This window comes from Malurus melanocephalus, unplaced genomic scaffold, assembly GCF_030028575.1.
Source record: "Malurus melanocephalus ecotype Western Australia unplaced genomic scaffold, MMel_1.1 scaffold_22, whole genome shotgun sequence".
Lineage (NCBI taxonomy): Eukaryota > Metazoa > Chordata > Aves > Passeriformes > Maluridae > Malurus > Malurus melanocephalus.
In genome coordinates, this window is record NW_026623254.1 from 4,158,091 (window position 1) to 4,171,717 (window position 13,627).

Below are 13,627 nucleotides of genomic sequence, written 5' to 3' on the forward strand. Positions count from 1 at the left end.
TCTTTGCTGAGCCTTCCTCTTGAACACAGCAGGTTAAGCATCACTGCTGTGGGCAGCTCACATCCTCCATGGCAAGCTCCCTGCAGGACGGAGGCACGACATGGGCATGAGACCAAGTGCTGATAGCAAGGGAGAGCTTGCCCAAAGGGAAGGACCAGAAACTTGAATCCARCTGGACCAAAGGTTTTGGGGAGGCCTTGATGTTGACTGGTTGGGGTGGAGGCTCAGCAGTGCCTGAAGGGCTCAACCATGCTGGAAGCAGGCTGTAGCTGCAAGAGGGATGGGAGAGATGAGGCAGATCCTTGCCAAAGGAAAGGCTGGAGGCACACCCCCGGCCTGGCTTGTGCCACTGAGATTCCACAGAATCAAAACAAACACCCTGAGCATCTTCTTTATCACATGTGTGACTCCTGGCTTTGTGGGGGAGGCAGAGGACACATCAGTACCTGCAGCASAGGCTCATGGCACATTCAGAGCCCCACTGTGACTCAGCCCTGCTTTTAAGTTGTTTACATAACCTCACATGAGCCATCAGAAGCACGCCCTGCTTAAGGCAAATCTTAATCTTCTAGCCATTAGTTCAGTTAGCACCACAAGCCCTGCAATTTAACAATTACCCATCCTTCAACTTCAGCCTGGGTCTGTCTGTGTGTGCAAACAAATATCAGCCAGCATTCCTTCCAAGCAGGAGAAAGAATGCCACGAGATTACAGATGACAAATTCAGCTSCCCCTCTGCCCAGCATTTTCCACAACCAGACACAATTGTGGACTATCATGAATACCCAAGATATTACAAAAGGTAATGTTCTGCTTCTGTACTTYTTCTCTGAGGAGCAGTAAGAAAGACTTKTGTGATTCAAACAAGAGAGACCAGMTCCGTGCTGGGCTCTCATCATTCCATGGAAGCAGCAGCGAGCACACACAGCCTCCTCTGTCAGCAATCCCCTCCCAGCTCAGAGTTTCCGCTCCAGATCCTCCATCCTTCCCTCACCCTGACCCTCTCCGTGCCTGTCAGTCTCCCAGGAATGAATTAAGGAAATAGCTGCCACATCCCATGAGAGGGATGCTGAAATGGCAGACACATGTTCAAAATGACCTCTTGGCACTACACCCTTAATTACACCGTGTGTATTCTCTCTCCCTTTTTTGCATTTTGTTTTAGCCTTACRTGGCATGCCACGTTCTTCAAAATCAGAACAAAAGACTCAAACTACAGAGCATCAAACTAAAAGGTTGCACACTGCAAATGGGAAGTATAGTGAGGGGTTTTTTTCAGAAAAATCTGACTAATCTGTGTCATCTCACACCAGAAAAAAATATTTATGTATCAACACACACAGTAAAAATCACATCACTGTAATCACGGGTTTGTGAACTAACTACAATTCATCTTATTTTTACCCAAAGATTTTTTTCCATATTTTTAGGTATAAGAAGGACGCAGTATTACAAGAAATAGTACTCATGTCATCTTACACATTTAAATTGCCAGCAATTACCCTCAGCTCTTTACAGATGAGCATTATTGCATTACTCCTGTCTTTTCATGGCATGTTTATCCCACTGCAATCCTTAGCCATGGGAAGACCAAACAGTGGCCTGACCTGGCAGTGGCTCARTCAAGGGGATGCCCTGAAGAACTTCTGCCTGCTGCTGTCACACCAGCCTCCACCTCTCCTTTGGTTCCAAACAAGCACTCCTTGSAAAGGTCTACACAGCCAGGCTGTGGTTTACAGCAGAGAACCTGCCCTAACTTCACACCCCAGCTTTAAACTCACCCAAATTCTACGCTGATTAAATTTCTACATTTATTCTGTGCATTCTGTACATTTGTTACTATTTGCCATAAAAAGCTAGTTGAAATGAAGGAATATTGCTCAGGCAATTGCGAGCAAGTTTTTATGTCCTTTTGCTTTGCCTGTGAACTGCATTTGCTTGGTCAGTAATTTAAAATGAACAAAAAGAAACAGACTGAAAATACCAAGGAATTCAAGATATCTGCTGTTATTTGTAGAGTTGGCTTTATTATATTGAGATCTCTCCTGGGAAAACAGAAATCCTAGTAACATATGTGTGGTTTTCATTCTCTCGTAGCTAAAATAGATCAAGTGAAGATCCAAAAAAAGTTTTTCAAAACAGAAAGGCAACACCTTGTAAATTTGAATGTGGGCTGAAGAGGTTTAATTCTCCTTAGCCTCTACACACCCAAAGCCAGTGAGGATCTTTACCTTGTACTACACAATTAAACCCACAATTCATGCTTYAGAACCAAACTGCATACCTCATATCCTGTATCAGGGAAACTCTCAGTGTGGGCAGATTAATTCCTGTATCAGACTTTCGTCTTTCTGTTCCACCACCAACTACAGGGGAGAAAATACACAGAGTTAATACAATACTGCAGTAMTAGTCTGCAATACATTTGATTTACATACAGCTGAAAACAATCTGAAGWGGCTGGTAATTGCTTCTGTGCATTGCCATTAACTCTGTCCTGGAAATGTAGAAGTAAACAAAATGAAAAATGCTGAATACATCACCTATTCCCTCCTTAATCCAGCACTGAACTCAGCTACTTAGCTTCCTTTTTTGTATGTGAAATACATTAATATAAATCTGTACAGCAATGACTTTTATTGGTAAGAAGCTTCTATGGAAAGCTCACAACTGAGAACAACTGAAATAAAATTAARCTACAGAAACATATTCAATGCTAAGAATGCCATGCATTTCTGTGCTCTGCTCTGATCAAATCACTTTGTGGTGACACATTTTGCTMTCAGGAATTTGTGCCTGCCAGCCAGATTTGTTTAGTGCATTACTCATTGAAGCTTATTAAAAAGTCCTTTCATGGGACAGACCAGTTTGTCCATAAATGCCTCTTTGAGGACTGATCATACAAGTTCCCATCTACAGGATTTGAACTGGAGAGTCCTTGGGAGAGGAACCAGTAAAGTTCAGAGACTTTTACTACAATACCCCAGTCACCAGCCAGGGAGATCTCAAGTTTTCAGAAAATCTCTCTTATAACAGTTTCAATTTAGTGATTGCAAGGGGCCAAGCCAAAGCATATACTAAGCACCTAGACTGATGGACAGAGATTAATCACACAATTTCTGAACTGTACCACTCACCAGTATAAAGGTTTACTGAACATGGAGTTATTCATATTGGGATTTGAGAAACAGATTATGCTCACTGGAAGAAAAATGTCAGCTGTCTTATTTCCAGCTCCACACTTCCAGCTTCTTCAGAAATYATCTCTTGTGGAAGCAGTGCTTCTCATACCTCACTCAATGCCCATTAAAAGGAATTAAGGTAGTGCACATACATCAAGTGATTTTCCAGACAAAGTTAGACACTATCTTCCTTTGCCTCCAATGATCCCAGCTCATTTTGTCCAGACATCAAGACATACCCACAACTATTAGGAGAAGTCTCCAAATGTAAATGTGATATTAGCAAGCAAATACACTGAAAATCCTGCATGGCTTTCATGCAGTTGCACTGTTCCTCCCATGGCCAAGTTCATTTGCTGTGATGGGCTTCTCACAGAGTCACCAGCCAAGTACTCACCTGGGGACTCTGCACTATGCTCCTGCTTCTCTTCTCTCTCCTGGTACTGAAGCAAATGGGACCACAAAGCAGATTTCCCCTGAAAATGCAACAKGTAGCATGTAGCTTTAAATAAACCAGGCAAAAGAATAACCAATAATGGCCAATAAACATGGCAGGATACTGGAATGGCATTTAAATGGGTAAAATGTTCAGTAATGATGATCGATRCTTCTCTCTTGGGCCATGAAACCTCAGGAGGAGGAGAGGACCATGCCACTGACCCAGCAGTCACACCACCCACCTTGTTTCTTTGTCCTCCCTTTGGGTTTCCCTTCAGAAGGTTGAAAGTGAATAAACTAAACACGTACTTGATAACATCACCGCAATTTCCAGAGTGGAAAACCCTCAAAAAACCCTCCAAACACCCAAAACTCCTCCAACCTCAAAAGATATGAACTAGGGGGACTCTGAGACACCAAAGACACCTCCTGCTTTACCTTGGAGTTACACCATTCAGTAGCAGCTTAAAAAGCAGAGATAGCATTCAGTATTTGCTAAAGTACTGTACACAGAGAGTCCCCAGTTACAAACCTGTTTGACCTGCAGACCATGGCTCCAGATTCTTTCCAGYAGGTCACAGAGACTGGCAATCAGTGTATTCTCCTCCAGACCTGTTATATTGGCTTCTCCATGTCCCAGCTCAACTGCTTCATGGCCCATCTTCTCTACCAACATGCGTTTAGTCTATTAAAAAAAAAAAAATCACAATGGTGTCTAAGAATGTTATCCAATGATGGATAGAATTACAGATGAGTTTACTTAAAGATGCTTAATCTAGAAACCACTGCTAACAGCCTGACTGGAGAAACTTCAAATCTCTGAGGAGATTGCAGATTAACAAAAATAACTACATACAAAAAAGTTTGCTTGATTACTTTGAATCACAGAATACACTGAGTTGGAAGGGACCCAGACAGATCAAGTCCAGCTCCTGGCCCTACACAGGACAGCCCCAAGAATCTCATACACCAAGTGTACGAGAGCATTGCCCAAATGCTTTGTGAACTCTGGCAGACTTGGTGCTGACCACTGCCCCGGGGAGCCTGTTCCAGCTTTCCTATTTTTATATCCTTTCTCTATCRCCCTATTTCTGTGCTGTTGATTTATTACCGAGTTGAGTACAGAACACATCTTCAGCCTTAATTAGCTTCTGTTTTAATTCTTGTTACAGCCATTAAGKTTTAACACTCAGGTAAATCAGTACACCACCAACTGCAACAGACACAAAGAAGTTGTATACCCGAGGCTTTAAAAGCTTCTTTATTATTAGAAATTGTTATACTTCATTTACTCTGCATAAACAGCATGCATGAGCCATGCTGAATTCTTCCCTTTTGACCAAGGGTCTCCARGTCATTCTGTTTAGGCTACATAGAAATATGAACAATTAAAGGAAATCCTCCAGAAGATGTCTGATCATGCTGATTCTCCTTCCTGTCCTTTCTACCCTTCCCACCAAATTCAACTGCATAAACAGAAGAGYGACAACACGTTCCTTTCTCTTCTAGCTGTTGAAAAATGTAATACCCTTGGATACCCACCCTGCAATAAGCAGGTATTTCAACAGAACAGTGCCATTCCAGCTGTGAGCCAGGAGAACATCTGCAGGTGCTGTTTAAATTCACTGCAATCAAGGGGAGAGCACACAGTGGAGGGGAGAGYACACCTACCTTCATGCGACATTCTTTCAGCAACCCTTCCACAAATTTCCAGTTGGTCTGTGCAATCACAGCTGGGGAGAGGTCTGACAGTTTGGGCTGCCTTAAATTTTTTCCTAAACTCCTTGCCTCCTGCATGTATTTCTAAAAATAAAGAGAATMATTTTAGATATTACAGGTCTGAGTGAATTGCCTCATCCAAATCCTAGGCAAGCAACATGGTGAAAACAAATGAGCTAGTGTTAATCTAGAAACAAAATCTTGATTTGTCTGATGTTTAGGTRTCAGGCTGGAGAAGTGGAATGATCCCTTTTGACAACAGAAAAAGCAAGATATTTTCCTGAGTGGTACAGAATCAGTCAKTATTAGCCAGTGAACTGTGATGTTAGTCACTAGCATGAAGTCAGGCACAACAAGTGCATGAACACCTTCATTCAGCAATAAAGTCAAAACACCAAGGAAAGTTTCTTTCCACTTTTACTTGATTATCACTTTAAAAAAAAAATTAAATGGTGCAATTTCTGACCAGACTATACACAAATAAAAAAAAAATCCTTTGAAAATAAATTATAAGAAGCAGAAATAAACTTAGTAAAGGAGAAAGATTTCATCCATTACTTTTCATCTGAATAGTTTATGTGGGAAAAATGAGACTTCATCTTATTCTCAATTAACTTATTGATTACAACTGATGCTCATTTTAAAGAGAATTGACGCTTGGGATCATTCATGTTTTTACAATAGTAATTGTTAAGTATGGACAAAAATCAGCATACTCTTTAGGAAAAGTTMCAAGCTGCAACAGAAGACTTTAAACCTTCCTGCTCCACTCCCTCACCTTCAGGGGAGGGGTATTTTTTGCTTTGGTCTGGGGTATTTTTGGGGGAGGGAGGTGGTGGGGCTTGGTTTGGGTATTTTTTTGTTTTAGTTTTGTTTTTGTTAAGCCAAAACCCACAAACCCATCAGTAAGGGACCTCTGACCCCAGTACCAGTGAGAGCCAAATCCTGAGCAAGGCTGAGAAGTTGGCCACAACTATCCAAATTTTGTTCAAGAATTATTCATAATTTTTTTCTTAAAAAGAGCAAAATAGTAGGAAGTTGACAAATAAAAGCCTAAAAAAACAGTGCTCATAGCCTGGTGCAGGATTGCTCTATTTCTCTGGTGGGTTTTTATCCAGTTAATGATGCCTCTTTGGGGGATGGTATGTGATAATGACCCCTCTTTCCTGGAAGGAGCAGATCACAYCCCTCCAGGGAATTCTTGCTGCTGCTGGCTGGGTTTTCTGGGGAACTGAGAGGTCACTATGGCTGCTGYATCCTCAGAGCTTTCTGTCAGAGCAGAAAATTTAACCCATAGAATCACAGARTCACTTGGGTTGGAAGGGACCTTAAAGATCACGTAGTTCCAACCTTTCTGCCATGGGCATGGAGTCCTTCCAGTAGATCAGGAAAAGCAAAACTAAAATCCTAAGGCATTGGAGTTAATTGAAATAGCTCACTTTCCTTTCTTGTTTTTTTTTTTATTTTTATTTTTTTAATGGGAGTACAGTTTGTCTGACACAATTGGATTTTCTCAACACAGAAATTTGGATAAGAACCACTGAGCATCACCCTAACAGGTCAGACAAGAATATAGGGCTCTCCCATGAAAAGCTGTGTTCCACTGAAGTTTTTTGTTAGGTAATTACAGTTTCAGCAACACTGTAAGGATTTTATAGTAGTCCCAAAGCTACAGGTGGGAATAAAAGAAAAACATTAGCGATAATGAAAGTGTGATGTTCTGCAAGCAACCTCACAAGTGATTTCCATCTCAGTGCAAAAATTAGCAGCTAAACCAGTGATAAAGGGAATACATAACTAGAAAAAACTAATATTTCTTTTTAAATGTAAAGGGATAAAAAGTGTGGTTATAGTCTGAAGAGTATAAAGCATAGGTAGCTTTACTTTTTATTATATTAAAATTTAAAAAMCAAAGATAACTCTATTAAATTTCAGAGAAGAATAAGGGTGAGCTGAGAGAAACAGTGGATTGCCCTTTGCCTGCTCATCAGCATCCACAAATCAAAACCCTCCTCCCCACTGGGATGCAATGATCCAGCCAGAAGGCAACGCTTTTGGGATTTGACTGAATCACCTACGCTGAATCATCAGGTGAACAATATGGGGGAAAAAAACCACCCAAAGTGGAACAAAATTCTTGTCTTTCAGCCTTGGAGCCACTGTGTTTTCCAGGGAATTGGTGGGGAAGCTCCTTCCCAGCCACTTTTCCAATTATAACCACACTTTTAACCACACTTCCAAGCGCTACAGGGACGAGCTCGTACTCTACAAGAAAGGGGGAGGTTTGAGATGCAGCCAACACAGAGGTTCCTCATGCTAACAACATCTCAAAAGCAGCTTTCAACAAGAAAAACTAAAACATACCAGGCAGCATTCAGAGAAGGATTTTTTAGGAGGCCGTGCAGGAGGGGGTGGTCCCTGATCCCACTCCCAGAAGGCCATTGAGTTCTGACGAAGCAAAAGCTCCTCCGATGGCTAAGAGGAGGCAGATGCCCCAAATGGCACAACAGCCAGAAAGAAAGAGGAGACAAAGCAAAAGAAGCATGCATATGATCCACAGCCAAAAAAAGGAAGAAAGTAAATACATGACAAAATACATGAAAAGGCTCTGCTGAAGTTTACACACACGAGGCACYGTTTAAAATATACTTGCAAAGCCATGTTAGCAAAAATAGCAACAAACATGTACCAGTGCTGTTTTGCTGTGTTTCCATGAAACATCACTCAAAGCTATGGTTGAAGAGTCCTCTCATCCACTCAGGTTCTTTTGGAGGGCAAACTCCAACACTGACCAAWATTATTCAGCGAGTTTTACCACAAAACAGCATGAGTGTTATATTTTTGCTAGTGACATACAAAAGAAGCATATGGACATCAATGGAAAAACGTGGCAGAAGATATTTAATGAAAAATGAGGAACTGAAAGGATGGRAAAGAAATGCATGTATGTGACTGACATTTACAAGATGCACGGGAGTTTCCAAGCTTTAGGCATAAAAAGGCCCCAAAGTCTTAACCTTTCAAACAGGCATACTCATGTCAGAAATCTACGTAAGAGAAAGGAAAAAAGTTCCTTTGAAAAAAAAAACAAACAAACAAAAACGGAAGAATCCTGCCTCATTCTCTTCTATAGGGCTGACATTTATTCTAGGACTTGACCTTCCCAGAGACTTCCCCCGTGGCCAGAGTTTGGCAGTAACACAGCCAGGGTCTAAATCAGCAAATAAGCCATTTTTCTGATGACAATAGGGCTGCCTTGCCCCAAAACAATAAAAGCATTTTATTTATGTTGTGCACTCTGAAGTTGTACTGTCATGAGCAGAGCAGCATCTAAATRGCCACAGAGACCCCACCAAACCTTCCAGCAGCCACACAAGTGCCCCAGGTGATGAGCACACTGCTGTCCAAAGCTCCAGCTGGTGGATCCAGGCTCAGGGGATGGCACCCACCTCCCTCATGTCGTTGTCCAGCCCGATGTGCTCCGAGTGCTGCCGCAGGCGGTCCTTCCTGCGCTGCGTGGTGCTGCTGCGGCTGGCCCAGCGGCTGCGGAGACACACAGGGGAGACACGTGTGAGCACAGGAAAATCAGGAGGGAAAGCCTAGGTCAGGAGCTGATGGACACCCAGTGGGTCTGCAGCAAAAGATGGGAAAGCCCAAGCTTGAATCTTGGGCATGAGCCAGTGGTTGACCTGCCCATGGGAACCACCTGGCAGGTGACAGGCCAGCACACACCCAAGGGACACAAATCCTGATGGAAAYGGGCCCAGCTGCCTGCCAGGGTCTCCAGGGAGAGCTCCCAAAGAGCAGGTCATGCTGCAGCATCAATGCCATCTCCAGGTAAGTCATTGTGCTTCTATTACCCAACACTGCCACTGCATTTGAGGAAGTTTGGTAAGAACTGTGCGTGTAGCCACAACCAAAATACAGTGATTTATTTTGAGTACCAACGTCTCTGATTTTGCTCTTTTGTGAGGACTGCTACTTCTCCTTTCTCCACTTTCMGTGGCACCTCCAGGGATTATCTGAGAAAAACGTCTCATTGAAATTTAACAACTGTTATTGGGTGCASCTATGTCTAAAGGTTATAAACAATACTGCTGTGCCTGGGATTAACCACGTTGYTATTTTCACTTTATTTTCTTCCCAAGTACCAMAGAAAGCCTGGAGTGTTTTCCATCTGTTCATGTATGCCCAGTTGAATCTTTTTCCACACAGGTGGTATTGGTGAGGACAGACACCAGTGTCCAGATCCCAAATCCATGTATTTCTGTGTRCACCCCAAACCRAAGCACAGACAAATAACATTTGGGMTCTGAACTGTTTTGGCAAGGAGATTTAGCTGGAGACACAGATGARTGCCTGGGGAGGAAGCTCCTGCACAGAGCTGGACTTGGGTTCTGACATGTTTGGCAAAACATTGGAGATGTGCAGGGAGGGGAATCTGACCTGAGAAAGCACAGGGATGTGACCCCTGATGACCAAAAACCCYTCTGTTTCCAGAGAGAAGGACTTTGCAAACATGCACATAATTATCTCCACCAGTTCCAACCAAAGACTGAATTTTGGCTCACCACACAGACACAAAGGGAAAAAAAGCCACAGGAAATATTGTTTTAAAAGTCAAACTGAAGTCCCATCCTACCTGATAAATAATGTCACAAAAACAGGTACAAAGGAAGAAATCTGGGTCTGCATGTAATTATGATTCATCACATCAGTAGCCCCTGACAACAAATTTATTTTTAAAGCAAATTTTACTTTTTGTAGCCTCAAGTCTCTGCTAACAAAATGAAACAGCCCAATAGGTGTCTGCACAGCAAATGCTGATACTTTCTCAGAGGAAAACATCACTGACATAAGTGTCATTGTACCTCCACAGAAGTCTTAAAAATACACAGCCCCTGAGTTTAATACGTCACTATTTTAATTCTTTTTTTCAGAAGCAACAGCCAAAGCCTCATTAAGTGACTGAGAGGGGGAAAATAAAACCCTTCATTTTAATAATCTCAAGTAGAGATGTCACAGAAAAACACTCCCTTGAACAGAGGATAGCAGATATAAAAGTGACATTAGCTACTTGGCTCTGGAGACCTTCCAYTTATTGCAAGCAGGGACCACATTCACATAATAGAATGCCAATAATACCTTGGAAATTTAAGTTACAGATCAAATATTACCCCTTATCATAGATTTTCTGCTCTAATTTATATGGTTATTTTCTGAATTCTAGACAGAGCTTGGATCCCTCTCCACCTGCATTTCTGCAGAAGATGAAAGAATTGCATTAAGTGTCCTTTGAGGGAGGAACACATCTCACTAAAAGTGAAAGCAGAACGAAAGCCACAAAATAATTACAACAAAACACCATTACACCATGTTCAGTTCATTCCAGAGCTGTACTTCACCTGGGAGAAGGCACAGACCATTCTCCAGATTATTAATCACAACTATTTGAACATTTTAWGCATAAAAAAGCACCCACAATTGGGTGTTCATGAGAAAATAGACTGCTGCTCATTAGCTGGAGCACTTGCACACACAGTGAGCTGCATGTTCCCTCTTTCCCAAACTCTGAGCTGAGGAAGAGGTGCTGTTGAGTCACTGGGTGAGGTCTGTGAGTTCAGATGCTGCTCTGAATCTCTCTGGGAGATTTTGTGAAGATGTAACAGCAGATAAGCAGGATTAAGCAGCTAAATCTTTTAAAGCCTTCTCTTTACTGGGCCACATAGAATTTTCCCAAGACAATGCTTCAGTATTACAATAACCATTCCCTCTCCTCAGCAGGGACTGTGCAACATAAAGGCAGTCGARTCAGCATTGTTTAATATCAAATTAGACCCAACAAGCACAGGAATAGGTTTGCAGAGGTTGGAGGAAATGCAATGGTGACATTTTAAACATCCCATGCTAAGTATCATCTTTTACATTTCTGTAATAAAAGAGGTAAGGCAGTCAGCAGCAAAGCTGCACTGTCAGAAACAATCCAGCAAAACCAGCACCTCACACCAGGGACTGGCCACACTGTAGTGCAACCATGTGTACATCTCCCTTTCTTCCCCTACCTTTTCCCTGGCCTCCTTTTTTAAAGCTCCCTGGAGAAATGAAGAAATTATATCTTCCCAAATCAGACAGGTGAGATTCATACTGCAAAACACAAAGATGCTGCTAGGGAATTTCTTTCTCAGATGGATTTAACCAATGTTGCCATCACCATGAAAATCGCCATTGGAATTCACAATCCATTTACAGTGATAACAGAGAGAAGGAAGGAGACAAATGCACTTGTCTAGAGGACTGAACCTAAATCTCCCCATGTAAACCATCTCATGAGGCAGGCTGCTACTGAGGTCTGCAAACCATGCCAATTCCCATTCTACCTACATACATCCATCAAAGGAGTTATCTGAGTTTCTGTATTCACAGATTAGCACATGGTTGTCCCACACCCTCCACCAAAAGCATGAACACATTAAACACACACAGACTGCACATGCAACCTGCTCRGGCTCAGATGTGGTTCATGTGGGACTACACAGGGATTTGACAAGTCAAATACATGTCAGACCAAACAGGGAGTGTTGAAAGTGAGCTCCATCTGATCMTGGATGGGCTGACAGGGAAGGGGATCCACAGCATGAATCTGCTCCACAAACACTTCCATGGTAAGGAGAATGAAGGCTTAGAGATTTATGTACCTTCTCCACCTCCGGTGTAGGGTGGAAGGGAAAGCTTAGAAATGCTGATTGGGTGGACAAAAATTATTAAAATGCCTTAAAGAGGGTGGCCTTACACTGAAAGGTTCTTTCATCAGTTTATACAAAAAGAAGTAACTTTAAAGGGTGGCACACACAGCGCCCATCCTCTGCAGGAACAGCTGCAGTGAATTGCCAGCATCACCTCTTAAGCCCTGAGGAACCACTGTCCTGTGAGGTATTTAATTTGCAARTCCCTTGAGACAGAAGCACTGTTCAGGGGAGAGCAAATGGAATAGAGGATGCAAGGATTCAGTGCATATTTTTCCCTGTGAGCTTTAATTCTGCACAGCCGTGTTAAAATCATATATTAAATCAAAGAAGTTAATTGCACCTTCCCACCCTGCACCAGCTAAGCAGAGAATCAGTAGCTCAGGAGACTCACCCAGCAGGTTCCAAGTCACCACAGCAAATATTTCCTATCTCAGAAACCATATTTAAGTACAGACTACAGTCACACTTTATTCTTGAAAATGACTGYATTTGAATACAAATGGTTCATATTTTCTTTGCACCCATCAGTGGTTTGCTACATCAGGTTACCTAAAGCATAGCAACCGCTTGTTTCAGAGTTTCTCATGTAAAAAAGGTGAGCTTTTACTACTCACAAAATTTAAATAACCTCAGTGCTGTTAGAACTGTACAGACAGTTCATTGCTGACTCATTTCAGGCTCACAAGGTGTGCTGCAGAGATGCTGCTCTGTATTACTTGCAATTGTCTGGCTTGATTAAAAAAGCCTTAAAAGCCTTCATTTAACATAGCCTTAAAACAGTACCCAACAGACAGGGAGGTAGTAAAAGATCATATAATATGAAGCACTCATTAAAAAAGAAAGACCATTTCACATACAAAAAGTAATTTGGTTAAAACCAGAACAAATTTTGTCCTCAAGAGATACATGAGCCCCTTTGCATTATATATATATTGTATTTCCTTGAGAATAATAACCTGATGTTAAATATTAGCAACAAACAAACAAGCATCCCATTTAAAAATGAGGAGAACCATAGCCCCAGGCAGATAAACCCTGGGCAATTCCCAGCTTGWAGAGGGGCTGAAGATGAAGCCACAGGGCAGCGCCCACACAATCCATGTCATAAAAAGGAGCACGAAAATGAACCAATTTCATAYACTCCTAGTGCAAGGGTTTTATAAATAAACACTGACATGGTAGTCAGATCAGCAAAACACAGCTCAGGAACAAAYGCCTGGAGAATACAAACAACTTGGGAAATCTGCTTCGTGGGTAAGAGCAACGCATCACTCAGCAAAAGCCTGAGGTTAGAGACCAAGGAGAGCAGGATCTGTGCTTGAAGATTTGGATTGTGCCTGCCTTTGGGGATTGCTGCAGGTCAGGAAGGTCACAGAGGACACACAACAGCACAAGGCTCGCAGGAAGCTGGGATACAAGTGAGAAGGCTCAGGTGAGACAAGTGRCCMGGGCAGGAAACAGGAACAGGTTGGTTATAAAAGTAAGCAAGAAGAAAAGCAGGGCTCCAATAAAGAAGTGGGGGGAAAGCTGGGCTAAACAGAGA

General features: G+C 42.3%; 1 protein-coding gene across 1 annotated transcript in view; it reads right to left on the reverse strand.

The window, feature by feature from the left end:
• Positions 1 to 13,627, reverse strand: part of DENND5B (DENN domain containing 5B) — a 102,738-nt gene that overhangs the window by 14,222 nt on the left and 74,889 nt on the right. Inside the window, exons 10-14 of the mRNA XM_057389996.1 lie at positions 8,788 to 8,881; positions 5,291 to 5,422; positions 4,152 to 4,304; positions 3,579 to 3,657; positions 2,284 to 2,365 (exon numbers count right to left, since the gene is read on the reverse strand). Of these exons, the coding sequence (XP_057245979.1) occupies positions 2,284 to 2,365; positions 3,579 to 3,657; positions 4,152 to 4,304; positions 5,291 to 5,422; positions 8,788 to 8,881 (540 nt within the window). The remainder of the gene's footprint in view (positions 1 to 2,283; positions 2,366 to 3,578; positions 3,658 to 4,151; positions 4,305 to 5,290; positions 5,423 to 8,787; positions 8,882 to 13,627) is intronic.